Raw genomic sequence first — 14,607 nt, forward strand, 5'->3', positions numbered from 1 at the left:
CTTGCTTGTCTTCTCTAGAGCAAAGAACAAACCTGTTACTCCAGCACTAATACTAAGTAATTTTAAATAAGTGGCATGCATAACACTGTGTAACAAATTATTATTTTAAACATAATTCAAATACACAATTTGTACATACAATTAGTTAACTCACAACAACAATAAAACAATACTATATACAAAATACTTTAAATACCTAAATTAATAGGTTAATGATATCTGTGTTATCTAATTATCTGTTATTGTTTTCTGTTTTCAAAAGCTGAAATATTTACTGCAATAAACTAGCTCTTATTGTTTATTGTACTGCTGTTACTGTATGATAATTATTGAAATGTATATGTTTAGTTGAATCTGTAAGTCACCCTTGGTAAGGTCATCTGCTATGAAAAAACAAAAAAATAATAATAATAATAACAACAATAATAATAATAATAAATGAATAATATCACCTGGTACTGAAGGTACTGTTTTATGGCTTTATTTAAGGTTAAGTTAGATTTTACTTGCTGTAAGAAATGACTGCTGTAATAAAATTCAGTTCCTTACACCAAGAAAACAAAGATATTTTAACTTGTGAGCTGGTCGAAATATATATGTGTTTCTTGTTACAAGAAAATTCTTCTTCTGGTAAGAATCTCAATAAATCACTTTTGGTAGTGTGGGAACATATTACCCCTACCTTGAAACAGCTTCACTGGTTCCCAGTCAAATTCACAAATTTAGTCCTTAACACCTGGATGATAAGACATACAATACATTCCATAATCTTTGCATAAGTGATAGTGTTTGTGTTAGTATCAGTATGGGTTTAAGACAGCAGGTCCACTTGGTCGACACCAGTAAAATAGATGCATTAATCCAATATTACTGGCCACATTGTTACGCTGGGGTTGAGAGATGTGCTATAATCAAAGTGGTGATCATATTGTATTCAGACAATAGTATTGTGTAGGAAAGTAATGCCAATAAATCAGATTTCCATCGATTGTTTAAACAGCTAGTGGACACTGGGATACCTCACAATATTGCCGTCACAAAGAGTGTCTGAAGGGTAGCTGGCCATAATGGGAAAGTCTATGGAGCCTAGCTGAACCCTCCATACTAGATTATTCAGAACGAATACAAAGGCGGTATGGGGAATGAAGAACCCAGTCTGGATGCATAGATGGTAAATGTATTTATTTAACATGACAGGCCTGGAAGGGGCCCGACATGGAAGCACTCTACCTCAGCAGGGACTTATTGAACAGCAGAAGTGGATAGCCTTTTATACAATGCATGACATGTTGGTCTGTGGGAAGGGGCACAGACAGGTTTCCCAAAGTGTTGTCTTGAGATCAGGTTTCTGAATGTTTGTGGTGGTCTTCCTGAGCAGTGGGGGTCATCATGGAAGCAGGTGTTTTCCTGTTGTGGCATACAAACTGCCCAATCTCATATTTCTTTAACAATTCACAATGAGGTAATCAATCACTATAATGTAGCATCTTCAGCCTTGAGAGAATAAAAGGAAACCCCAAACCAACTGGTATCTGTGGGCTATTGATCTGTTTGGGTATTCCTCTTATCATAATGAACAGAAGTCAAAGTGGAGAGGAGAATGTCCAGAGCATATCCTCTGGACAACTGTCTGTTGCTAGCTTGACAAATCTACTTTGCTCAGTCTGCATATTATTATTATTTCTAATATAAAACATAATACAGTTTATATAAAATATTAATAACGGCTCTACAGGGAAGATCACACTTTGCTCCCAATCCTTTAATGTATTTCTGCACAGTTTCCACTCCTATCAACTCCAAGAAGTAAATAGCAGTGAATAAAATACTAAATCTAAAATATTTTATTAGAAAATTACAACAACAACAACAACAACAACAAAGGAAAATTGAAGAATGAAACTTTTGGCTGTCTGGTTTCACTGAGCTGTGTTAAAGGCTGGTTTTTGGTCTTGGGATCCCTCTTCCTAATTTCCTGTGAAGCTTTCCCATGGCTAGTGCTGCTGAGGATCTTGGGAAACATGGGTAATGGCTGACTCCAGTAGTTGCCTTCTTCCAAATCTCTTGATCCAGTCCACAAGGTGGCTTTAGCTAAACCTGCATGCGACATGACCAGGATCTTGGAGTGACCAGCTCCCAGAAGCTCCCCTACAGCAGGAACAGGAAGTATACTAATTAATGACAGACTTTTGCAGCCAACATGCTGCAATACCAGGCACTGGAATCCCCCCCAACGGTTTTGTGAGCTGAGCAAATTTATGTGAAGATGAAGAAGTCATTGAGACCTCGGTGGGGACAAGAACCTGGAGGACAGTGTCCCCACCCCCTCCGAGGACCAGGACTGAAAAGCAGTGCTGTAGCTTATAAGACTGTGTGTGACTGTAGCCCCCAGGCTTGTAACAGACACTGAGCCCAACAAGGGGGCCTCTGTTGGGCCCAGCTGTGTGTGGCAGTGAGAGAGAGCGAGAGAGAGAGAGAGGCACCATTAGAATGCTGAGTGAGAAGTACATGTGCGTTTACACATCCACATTTCAGCACCCCATTGCCGGAGAGCACCAGACAGCGCCCTCTGCTGGATACCACATGAAGCTCTGCACTGTAGGCTCTCCTCTCCAACTGCCCTCTTCCTCCCCTTCACTTAACAGATATGTCTTAGACTATTCTGGCTTCTCCTGAATCTCCTTGGGCTGTATTATTTGTGAGCAGCTCTCTGTGTTATCAGTCCTTGGTTGCTATGGGACTTCTGCATAACAGTAACAGTAATGTTTTATCACTCTGCATGTCCTCCCAGGGTTCTTCTCTGTACTTATTTTCAGCTGCAAATAGCGTGTGTTTTTTCGTGGGGAGGGAACTTTTAAATCTACACTGGCAATTCTCATTGCTTCTCAGCATCTGTAGTACTGTCCTTCCTGATTAAAATTGGATGGCTGGACACTGTGTTTGTGGCCATTCCTTCGACGCTGATGAGATGGGAATTTGAACAGCTGCTGGATGTGTTTTCAGGTATTAGTTGCCTTTAATCAAAGGAAAAGGATATCTCGTTTTAACTAAAATAATAATCATCACTGGCTCACATCATTGCTAGCTACTGTTAGGACAAAACAATAGCTGAACCGCACTCTGTCAATACCTTCTAACCCAGTGAACAGAATTAGATCGTAGTTGAGTGCAGCACAATATTGTAAACTATAGTAGAGATGTTTTAGCCCTGACCTCACAGTGCTTGTGTCACTGTAATGTTGGGATACCCTGCAGTGTGTGTCTGTGTGGAGGCGATAGTGTCTGATAGTGGCACGTACCTCTTTGCGTGGGCAGTGTATCTGGGCATACCACTCCTGGCAGTACAGGCACACCTGGATTCCCTGTCCAATAAACAGGCACGTCCACATGATGATGTTCCAGATGGGGTTCTTCCTCTTGTCATTCAGTATGAAATTGAAGAGCACTGGGAAACAACAAAACAAAACACAGGTGATACAACCCAGTCTGTTGGCAAGGGAGATGGTATGCTTCCTGCATACAGAAGCAGAACTCAGATGTTGGTTAACGGTGGAAATCAATTTAACACCCTGCTCTGCAGCACACTGGAGGATAGAAAAAGGATTAGAAACAGAAAAAAAAATCTGGGTAAGATAGAAAATACATACAGTATAAGAGCTAGACCACATTAAAACTTGAACCTACCCACGCATCGCAAAGTACAAATCTGTGCCTATCATGGTTTATCTATAGTTATAGGCCTCTTTCTACTATTTATGAAATAAAAATGCAATAGGGTGCAACTTGGTCAGTTGCGATTCACTGTGTGGGTCAAAGTTTTGAGGTGGGCCTGGTTCACTTTCCAGACATCAGTGCCCAAGCCCAGATGGTTCATTCAAAGGCAGGTGTTGGCTTGGTTCGACACACACATGCCGGAGGAATCAGTGCTAGAGGTCCAGCCTAGTGACGGACACCTGAAGGGAAGACTCTCACCCCCGATGACGGCGAAGAGGCAGAACATGACAGGGTAGAAGAAGCCGAAGCACAGCGTGAAGACGTACTCGTGGACCACCGCTGAGATGATGAAGACGGACAGCGTGGCGGCTGTGCGGAATTTCCTGCCGGAGAGCTGCGATTGAAGGAGGGTGTCAGAGGTCAGGGTGCACAGCAGCTTTGTCTGGGACATTGCATAGGCCCATGTCTGGAATATCAGTCCTTAACCAGCCCAATTTGGTTACTGCACATGCATTTGGTTTAATCTTTTACATTTTTTCTTGAGATTATTCCATGCGTTGTATTATTTGTCAATATATAGAATGCAGGCATTTAGTTTCTTAACGTTACTGTGCAACGTTTTGACAACATTCCCCCGGAAATTTACAAATCTTTGTTGCCGCAAGGTGAACTGGTTATGTGGAGGAGATGCACAGCACAACTGCTTGATAACAGAGGCACCAAACTTACCCAGAGGAAGTCTCGGTAGGTGTAATAGTACAGCCAGTCGTGGACGACCACATTCCAGGTCCTGTAGTAGTTGGCAAAGGAAGTGGAGTTCCACCAGTCCTGAGGAATGGCAATGAAAAGCAGCAACACGAGGGGTTTAACTCTGAGAGTTCAGAATTCAGGGCACCAGTGAATGCAGGTCAGATACTGGTGGGGAGGGTCCCTCAATATTTCGTCACAGTAGTGGTACTGGAGTGCTCTCTAGTTGGCGGGGGGGGGGGGGATTAGAAGTGTGTGTTGATCAATTGGTGTTAATTCTTGTAAGCATTTAGTATTTAGCCTGAACACCATAGTGGGTCCTGTCCGATTAGAAACTGCTGAGGGACTGGGTCTGGTGCATACTTGGAGTGGGAGAAGTGGCTCTCAACCTTGGGGGACAATTCTGAGGGTCTCAAGGGAACATCCCCAGACAGTAGGGAGATAAATCAGTCAAACAAGAAGGATACCTCTATGGACAGATTCAAACAAGTGGTGGTCCCCTTAAACCCCACCCACCCTCTCTCCCTCTCGAAAACAGACCTGCAGGGCACAGAATTTTGGGACGCCTCACCCTCCAGGGCTGTGGAGCCCCCACTAACCTTATAGAACATCCTGTCGGCGAACCTCAGCATCTCCGCAAAGGCATTAAGCCAACAGTGCAGGAAGGCGAAGAAGGTCAGCAGCAGGATGAAGGTCCCTGTGGAGCAAAGGGGCATTTTTCACCAGGTCCTCTCCCACACCCAACACCCCGGCCACCAGTGCACTGATTCGCCCCTTCAGCTGTCATTCATTGCAATTGGAGTGGAAGCCCAGAAGCCACAGCCAAACATTCAGCTCCTGGCCTCTATTCATGGGATTTCACATGTACTTGGCAGAGGGTTCAACCCCTGGGGTGTGGGGGATGCATGCCATCAGAGAACTTCCACAGCCTGCCATTGCTTTTATATTTTAAATAGTCAATGAGGTTTAATTAGGGGATGTCCTGCAATTAATTGATTGCATCTGAAGGCACAGTGAGTAATTAACCTCTTCTGTGCGGCATTAGGAAAATAAAAAATAAGGGATGTTTTCGGACTACATAGGTCCATCTTTCCTAGTCACCTACAATGACACATGCAGTTTGCCTCTCTGGCTAACAGGGGCCACTGCGACACTTGCAGTATAATGAAGGCCTGGAGGTTCCTGTACCTGGCAGAGTGGCGTGGAATAGGGAGAGGACCAATGTTCTGGTGCTGAAGGGCTGATGGCTCATTGTGGTGAAGACTGGGATGCATAAACGCACCAGGATAAAGTACCCATAAAACAGACAGCCGAGGATCTGGACAGGGACACAGAAAGAGAGAGAGATAGGGAGAGAAAGATACAGTGAAAGCTTCATAACTGAGCAACTGAAGTGCCTTGCTTTGATCATTGATGGAGAGTGTGATTTGTTTCTACAAAAAACTGATGTAACAAAGTGGCAAACTCCAAAAGACTGCAAGGCACAAGGAAGCTAAGCACATTTTGGTTGAGCCGAAGGGGAAAAAAGCTTCAGGATTCCACGTAGAGGGCGGTTGGCAGTACTGTGAAATCCAATAGATTTTTTTTTTTTTTGCCTTCTTTGGCAGTGGTGAGTGTATTGTTCTAAAACTGCCATTAGAGGGCATACATTGATAAAAAATAATTGAAGGAAGCATGCACTGATGATTTTGGTCCCTGATTTATTCCCAGTGCTGAATAATGGATGACACGGTTGAATGTAATTGGCACAGTGATAAAACGTCATACTCTGAATTACTTTTTTCTTTGCACCTGCCACTTGAAGTAGCTTAGTAAGAGTGTCTTGATCTTTGTAAAATGTGCACCTATTTATTTGCTGCATGATTGACAAAATAATTGCTAAAATAGTCTCACCTGTGCGAAGTTGACAGCTACGTAGTTCCATCTAATGTATGCATTCCTGCCAAGGTACGAAACATTTTAATTGGTTATATAGATATATACATGTTTTTTGGGAGAGCCAGTGCACAGTGACTTTTTAGTGTCTTTGCATATTTGTATATTCCTCTTCATCTGGTCTAGAGAGCTTCATATCCTTTGGAGCATTGCATCAGAATCTGGGCTTGCCATCTAAAAATTATCTGCACACTGCTTTATTGATCATAAAGCATTAAAGATAAGATTTCACTCCTAACTCTTCACTCTTTTTTCTTTTGCATTTCATTTTCATCTCTTATGGCTGTTAAAACAGAATTTTTTACATGTTGATTACATTCATGGAAAATTCATGCATGCATTATGTAAAAGAATCACATGTGCTGTATCAGCGTTTCATGGGATTCAGGACATATCTCATGGGTACAATACAAAAGAGAGCATTTTTTGAATACCAGAAGTGGCTGACTTATTACAATCTGCCGGCAGTGTTAAGAATGGCTAATCTTTCATCTTCTCAGTCCACACTCTGAAAAACAAACATTATTTTTCTCATATTATAGATTACAATGAGTTGACTAGTTCCCTGTATGTTTTAACTAATGGTTGAGTGCTGAGCCTTAGTACTCTCTTACCTGGGGTAGGCCTCTCTGTAGATCAGCGTTGGACAGAACAGGAAGTACAGATAATTGGAAAACTGGGGTAATTTGACCATTTCTCCTGCAGAAAAGTCAACACAGGATGGTGTGAGGAAAAACCAAGAAGTAAACAGAAGTATTTGTATTGTAAGAAATTCTATGAATATGACTCCCTTTGGTCTGTGAGGAGAATTGTCACCTGTTATCTTAAGAGCAAGGAGGTCTGGTGAGATATTTAGGTCTGGAGTAAAAGTCATTTGAAAAGAAAAAATCCCCATAGATAGCCCCATAGATAGCCCCATAGATATCTAGACGAGTTCATGGTGATTGGTGGAACCCAGAGATCGGGTGCTAAAACTACATAGTATACGTGTATAAAGATGTGGATATTGGAACAGTAATTTGAGTGTGTCTGTGGAGAGCTCCCAGCACATGTGGCTAAACTCTGAGCTGACCGTTAAGCAGAGAATTTACTCTTTCAACTGAGGCCAGAGACTGGTTTGCAAACAAGATGTGTGTGTGTCAATGTATGTGTCCGTTTGCTTTATGTTTAAACGCGTTATATGAAGGGATCTCTTCCAGAGATCTATGGAGAACATGCTTGCAAGTATTATATATTGATTTTGTGTTGTCAATTAATTGGATAATTGTATTCTTTAGCTGGTTTCTTTCCAGAAGATAAACAACACAACAGCATGAAAATACTGATTCAGCTCCAGCAATTGGGGAGTTCAACATACAGTGTAGGTATGTCTGTTAGGGTAGCTGGTTATTTGTTCTGACAGGGGGTGTTATCTGCCCACTAGATAACATCAGCGCTGTTCATTCCAGTGACTGAGCCAATCAATGTAAAAACAGTTGGACTTCGGGCTCAGATTGGGTTAGAATAGATCCGACTTAATGATCTTGATGTGACCGGTGTCCGGATAATTTGCTGCCAGTCAGTTCCTGTACACCGCTTAAAGATCACAATCAATTTAAAAACATATCTGCCTTTTTTTAAGCTTTGAGGTGGTTTCTGTGTAAAAGGGCTTCAGAGATCTATTTTGTATTGTTTCTGCGTAAACTTTCCATAACAGTATGTGTCTCACCCGGCTTCGGCTTGGCTCTCATGATTTCTGGCATGTTCTCCCGCAGGAAGGAGTAGCTTTTCATCAGGAATCGTATCTAAATGTGGAAAAATTTGAATTTGGGTCAGGAATGCATTCATTTTCCAGGGATGGATGTCCACAATCTGATTCCCATGCAGCCTTGTTTTCCCTTCAGAGCTTTTCAAAGAGTGAAAAATGTGCATTAAAATGTGATTCCAGTCCTTACAATGGAGTCTGAGTCCCGCCTCAACCCTCTTCCCTGCCCTTTGGATCTTTCTTCCAGGCAATCTCATATCTCAGAAGTGTTGTTGCCCTTATCTCGATGCTGGATACAACTTTACCCCTGAAATCTATGGGCCCAGAGAGACAGCAGCCTGGTCAGTCTTAGAGTAAAGCAATATCCCACACCAGACCAGCAATTTCAAGCTCTTATCCATGGCGAGGTGCTGGAGGCAGACTTTGGAAAGCACTGTGAGATAATGGTGCTAGATTACATTACTGTCAAGATCAAGGCTGGTGGGGTTGGTGGCCGACGCCTTCATGGTTTTCATTTGCGACATAACATTTTTGCCGCTTTGCTTCTTGGTACAGTGGCCCTGGCTGCACTTTCCCCACCTTAGTGTTGTGCTGATTGGTCTGTCCGATCAGAAGGGGTTCTGGATGTGCAATTCTACAGGCTTGGACAGGCCTTTTTAAATCGTTAAATGACCCACTGAAGACGCCAGGGGGAACCTGACTCTTACCACTTGAGATGATGCATTCTTCAAGGAAATGGAACCCAGAGTTAGGTTGCAAAGACAATAAAGACAGTCCTGGAAACCGATCGCATCTGGATCATCAGGGCTCTACAGTGCGAGCGTTTTACTTGCATTTGCAAGTAAAAATAATGTGAAATACAATTTGGGCTCACAGTGCGAATACAATATTTGATCTCTATAAGAAAATACTACATTGACATGAATATGATAATGATATTTTACACTAATCGTTATTACAGTAGCAAATGTGGGAAATGTAGTTCGGTTGTGGATTGTCACAATTAACTGAAAAGGCAACAAAAACTGCAACAACTTAGCGGTAATGTCGATTATTAAAATCTTAAAATGTAATTAATCGTCGATTAGTTTGGTCTACCTGGGGCACAGTACTGAAAAAATCCTTGAAAGATGGCGGAGGCAGCAGCTACACCCGTGGAAAGTATAGGAGCACTTTACATTGAATTTACACTGAAGACAATTTGCTGCAACATTTGCAAAGCTGACCTCACATGGCGTGTGCATGACAAAGACGTAGAGCACTAGAGAGAGGCGCACTGTAGCCGCGATGGCAGGATGAAGACACTCGGCTGGTGCAGGCCGCTGCCTCTGGATCAGAAAAGTTGTCTGTCAAGGACGGCACATTGGATACATTTAAACCGCACAAAGTATTCGTTACTTGAACTCGTGTGTGTCTCGCAAGTTACACCAGTTTCTTTACCTCCTCAACTACATTATTATTATACATTTTATTTAGAACGCACTCTTATTATACCCTTGCGCTACACTCAAGCAACAGTCAAGACACACAGTACACAGATGCAATACAGCAGTACAGTACAGACAGACACAACAAAATAAGCAAGAAAACAAGCAGGTAGGTTAGCCAATGAAGGAGAGCAACAGTAAAAAGTCTGAAAAGATTTTTAAAACTTGTAACTAACAGAGATCCTTAAAAACTTTTTCCCAAAAAGTGATTGACATCTCTTTAAATGTGTAGTGCACGCCTCAGAGCCTCTGGATGTGCATTGCACAGCCGTGGCGCATTATACTATATGATCAAACTAGTGCCATACACATTGAATTTAAAATATAAATATATATCAAACGAAAAAACAAATGGAAAATGTTTGCGTTTCATTTGAGTTAGCAACGGCGCTTCTGTGTGCATGTATTTACTCAGGGACGTACAGAGGGTGGGGGCACAATGCTCCTAAGGAAAAAAGTAAGCGGAGAGCCCTGATGATCGAACTTCTCCCACGGGCGCACTTCACCAACCTGTTCCAGGATGACGATGAATCTGGATGCTGGGGGCAGCCCGTAGTGCAGGACGACGTAGATGGGGTACACACCCAGGACGCAGCTCTGACATACTGTCATCAGGAGCCCCATGCAGCCCGTCAGGACCCGCGGGAAGCTGGCGGAGTGGTAGCGCGCTCCCCACAGGCACAGTGCCTTGTAGGGCATGGCCAGGGTGTAAATGAACATGAGCAGCCAGGCGAACACGACCACGGAGAATTTCCCGAAAGCGAAGACGAGCAAGTCGAACTCCAGCACAAGCCTGAGAGGAGAGGATGAGCACACTGAGGGCTTCAAACCAACAGTCATCTAAACAGAATTGTTTTTTTGGCAACATCGCAATCAAGTGAACACAGAGCCACATAACGTGGTGGGAACACTCTGGATTAAGTTGTCAAAGAAGTGGAATGAACATTGTGGGTAAACCTGGGCCTTGCAACATACCTGCCTTGGTCTACGAAGTCCACGGCCACGGTACTGATGATGAACACACACAGCACGGCCACGAACATGTGGTAGATGGTCCTGATATGGTCGATTTCAAACAGCTCGCTGCAGAAGACACAGAACACCTGGCTTAGGACACCCATCCCAGGAACCCACAGTTGACAGGGGTGTGAGAACAGTACTGCTATCACTCAGATTGGGCCTGTAGCTAGGCTTGTCTCAGCTGGCCATGGACACTTTTTGAGGATGTTCTGCACCACTTTTCCCAGAGCCTGGCCATCTCCCTAAACTCGCACTTACTCCAGCAGAGACCGTCTCTCCACGTACACCTTCCCATCTTCCAGCCTTTGCGTCCTGAAACAAAACAAACAAATCAGCAGACGTCAAGGGTCAGAGGTGCCTTCAAGCTATTACACCTGTGCATCCATACATAACAATAATTGGTAACATAGGTTGCGCTTACAGTATAGAGTATACTTTACCTGGGTGCTGTTTCCAGCCCGTCTGTGCCTGGCTTCTTGCGCTGGGAGTACGACTGAATGGACTCACTGATAGCTTTGTCGAGAATGTCACTGAGCTGGCCTTGAATCTGCTCCAACAGCTCTGCCTTGACATGCTGGGGGGATATATTTTTTCAGATGTTACATTTTGCAATAGGTAGCAAAGGGGGTGGGGAGGACAATGGACGTCCATGGGTGGATGAAGGTCTTGTGGCCCATCCTGGGAAGTGGCCGTGAGACGCACTGTTCTCGTCTTTTAAAAGCCCTGTTTGAAATCTACACGTCCTATTCAATGTGACTGCAGAGATTAAACCTTCTGCATTCAGGTTTTAACCCTGGCTGCTACCACTGAGGCCTGGAAAGCCCAGCCAGATGTGAGACAGGACTACATCACTAATGGGACTGTTTAAATGCAGCAGAAGCGTAGCATAGTTTCAGATCCTTACCTCCATGTGTCTCTTCCACTGGATCAGCCCACCGGCCTCACCCCCATATCCCTCCTCCTGCCCTGAACACACAAGAACAGCAAGAGCTCCTGTCACAGCTGTTAGGAAGTGGCATATCATCAGTGAGATTCGTCGGACTATAATATAATTGTGCATCCAGACATAGCATAGACTGATGGCTCTGTTTGTGTCTGCAAGCTTTGTTTTTGTTTTTTTGGCCATGCTTCTTAAAATTGTCTACCATCCAGTTATCTCTCTTATTTTATCTTTCTTAAATTGTGTTTATCAGTATAACTCAGATTCTTTTGATATCTTTCCCAATCAGCAGGGTGTGCATTCCTGCCTTCTAGCGCTGACATTTCTTACACTGCTGGATTTCAGCTCTCTCCCTCTGCCCTTGACGTAGAGAATAGTGTTGATGGTGATGTCATGGTGCTGCATTCTGCCGGCTGTCATTCCAGTCATGAGAGGTATACAGTGTAACAATAGATTGTGAGATTTCACCTTCCCACTCTAAGGCCTGGTTTACACTGCACTACTGATCTTGATAACCGTACTTCAATGCAATCTAATAAAGTCCATCTCAAAGCACCCACATAGAAGATTGATTATATGTTTATTCATATATATGTATACGTATAAATGTGTGTGTGTGTATGTGTGTTCAACTAAATAGAAATATTTGATGGTGACAGGGAATTTAACGCCACAAGACGGGGTTCCAGGGGAATGTGGTGGGCCCACTTACTGTTTTCCGGAGGGCCCTGTTTTGCAGGCTTGGAGTTCCTTTGTCGCAGGCTGTTGGCAGCGAGTGGTTCTGCCATGGCATCTCTGAGACCAGGCGTCGCACGGAGGGGTGGGGTGTGGAGGGTAAGAGCCCTGTGTGTGGGAGGCATGACCGTGTAACTGTCTCACCTTTCACCATGTCCCTCTCTGTCAGCTCACTCAACATGATGTGACATGAACATTGGTAACACGCTGGGGTAGTGCAGTGTTCAGCTCTGGCCCAGGGTTTTTGTTCTAGGCTTAGAGAGCAATGCCTGCTCTCTGTCTGTCTGTCTCCCATTGATCATATATGCATAGATAGATATAGACAGATAGGTTCATAAATATATATATATATATATGTGTGTGTTTATCATATAGTATTATTTAGATTGACTATAAACATAAATGTTATCAAAACTTGGCATGATTTATAAGTTAAAAATGTTCTATGTACTGACTCCTTTGTTTCCTTTGAAAACCACACAGTCCCTACAATATGTGCATTTATTTAGGGATCAGAGTGTTGCGAGTGCCTTGGTTTTAACCAAGTGCTTTGTTTACTAGCACTGCTGTGTTTACTCCCCCTGCCGCCGAAGCTGCCAATCAGAGTAGACTGCATAACGTCACCCCACCTCAGGGGCCCTCCCTCTGGACTGTGATTGGCTGGGAGGGGGATAGTGACACGGACTGCTGGGTGAATGGATAATTCAGCAGTTTGCTTTTCAGTCTGGCAACAGGCAGAGGGTTTCAAACCTCCTCTGGTTTTAGTATTTTTTGTTTTGTTTGGCTACTACACTTGTCCTCAGATGAAATGGACACACTGACGCAACATCAATTGGTGGCAAACAAGACAAACAAAATGACCATTTTACAGCTGTACATCAGTTTCATGTCTGTAATTTACAATCATCCTGAAACTCTGATGATTTATTGGACGATTTATCTGTTTAATACATAAAATAGTTTGACTACTAATTGAAATAGTTTTTTGTCTCCTACAATAGTGTGAAACATCTTTTCATTTGTACTGAACTGTGGATACTGATAGAGTAGCTACCTAATTTTTTTGCAAGGACAGTGACTTGTTTAACAGTTTATCTGAATAGTGACCTTCAACAAAATTCATTAATATTAATTGAAAGCGAAAGTCAAGCTCAGGCACAGGAAAAGGAAAAAAGCGGTTTGTGAGTGAATTCTGACTAATTAACTTCTCAGTGGCTGAAAGGAAAACTAATTTAATTGCATTTGAGAATCTCAATAATAACTGACACCAAGGCCAAGTCATCCAGTATCGAACTGCTACGAGGAAACATAGCATCTGTTATAGAAGTACGAGAAGAGAGGAGACCACGGCACTTTATAAGTGCTCTATGATGAAAGATAATTCAGAGATGGGTTTTTAATGGGCCTCATATAAGAGGAACAGCCCTCAATTCTGTGTCACTGGCCCAACTATACCTTCTCCTCTCGACCAGGGATTGGCCAGTTTTAAAACCAACATGAAACAACGCTCTACTTACGATCCAGCAGCAGCGTCCCAGATATCAGCTGGTGTATATTTTGTTGGTTTTCTTTGTTTGCTTGTTTGCTTTTCGAGGCACACTGGCTGAACAAGGCTTCTCAGATGTGGATAATTCGGAAACAGACATGAACTGTGTAAACCTGGGAAGACAAGTCGGGACTGCGCTCTGTACTGTGTCCTCCCCACTCCTCTGATCTTTGCTCTGCTTGGCCTTTTGCTCAGTCATGCCTTTGCAACAGATATGGGGGCTGTTATCATTCTGTGTCACGGTGTTGTACAAGGAGGGCTCTTCACTGAATCCTCTTTCTTAACCCGATCCTGAAGTCCACGTGTCATTTCCTCTTCGATGCCAATCCTTTCTAATGATACTATCACATATTGCACATTAAATATATGCCTTTCTGACTTATGCTACAGACTATTACACAGTGAAATTATGCTTTCACTGCTTCTTCCTGTAGTGCAAAACAGGTTTTCCCTTTTTTATGAAAGTAACCTTAGAAGCTTTTAGCTCTAAGAAAGAGGTATGGGTTTTATTTGACTTGGGGGCTGCATTCACAAAGTGCTTAACACAAGTTTGCCATTTCCTGTAATATTTCTGACTTGAATAAAGACTCAATTAAACTGTAAAATGACTGAAAATGACTCATTCCTGCACAGCCTCTTGACATTAGCCAAATGAGCCATAAATTATGTATGTTAAACATCCTTCTGCTTTTATTTCACCATTAAACAGTGTCTATTGTGATTTGGCAGTGACCCCTTT

At 43.0% G+C, this 14,607-nt stretch overlaps 1 protein-coding gene across 2 annotated transcripts; it reads right to left on the reverse strand.

Annotated features, from left to right (window-relative positions):
• Positions 1–1,161: 1,161 nt before the first annotated feature.
• soat2 (sterol O-acyltransferase 2) lies at positions 1,162–14,037 on the reverse strand. 2 transcript variants are annotated; one of them, XM_066708396.1, is made up of 16 exons: positions 13,840–14,037; positions 12,300–12,430; positions 11,552–11,613; positions 11,088–11,221; positions 10,906–10,959; positions 10,603–10,710; positions 10,138–10,420; positions 8,105–8,180; positions 7,011–7,095; positions 6,355–6,400; positions 5,650–5,779; positions 5,061–5,158; positions 4,444–4,542; positions 3,973–4,108; positions 3,300–3,445; positions 1,162–2,148 (listed from the first exon to the last, which is right to left on the reverse strand). In XM_066708396.1, exons 2-16 carry the CDS (start codon positions 12,373–12,375, stop codon positions 2,092–2,094), a joined length of 1,590 nt encoding a protein of 529 aa, XP_066564493.1. In that variant the 5' UTR covers positions 12,376–12,430; positions 13,840–14,037; the 3' UTR covers positions 1,162–2,091. The 2 variants fall into 2 exon arrangements, with proteins under 2 accessions (XP_066564493.1, XP_066564492.1); XM_066708395.1 differs by having other exon boundaries at positions 11,552–11,649.
• Between the last annotated feature and the right edge of the window lie 570 nt (positions 14,038–14,607).

Source organism: Amia ocellicauda, chromosome 7, assembly GCF_036373705.1.
Source record: "Amia ocellicauda isolate fAmiCal2 chromosome 7, fAmiCal2.hap1, whole genome shotgun sequence".
NCBI lineage: Eukaryota > Metazoa > Chordata > Actinopteri > Amiiformes > Amiidae > Amia > Amia ocellicauda.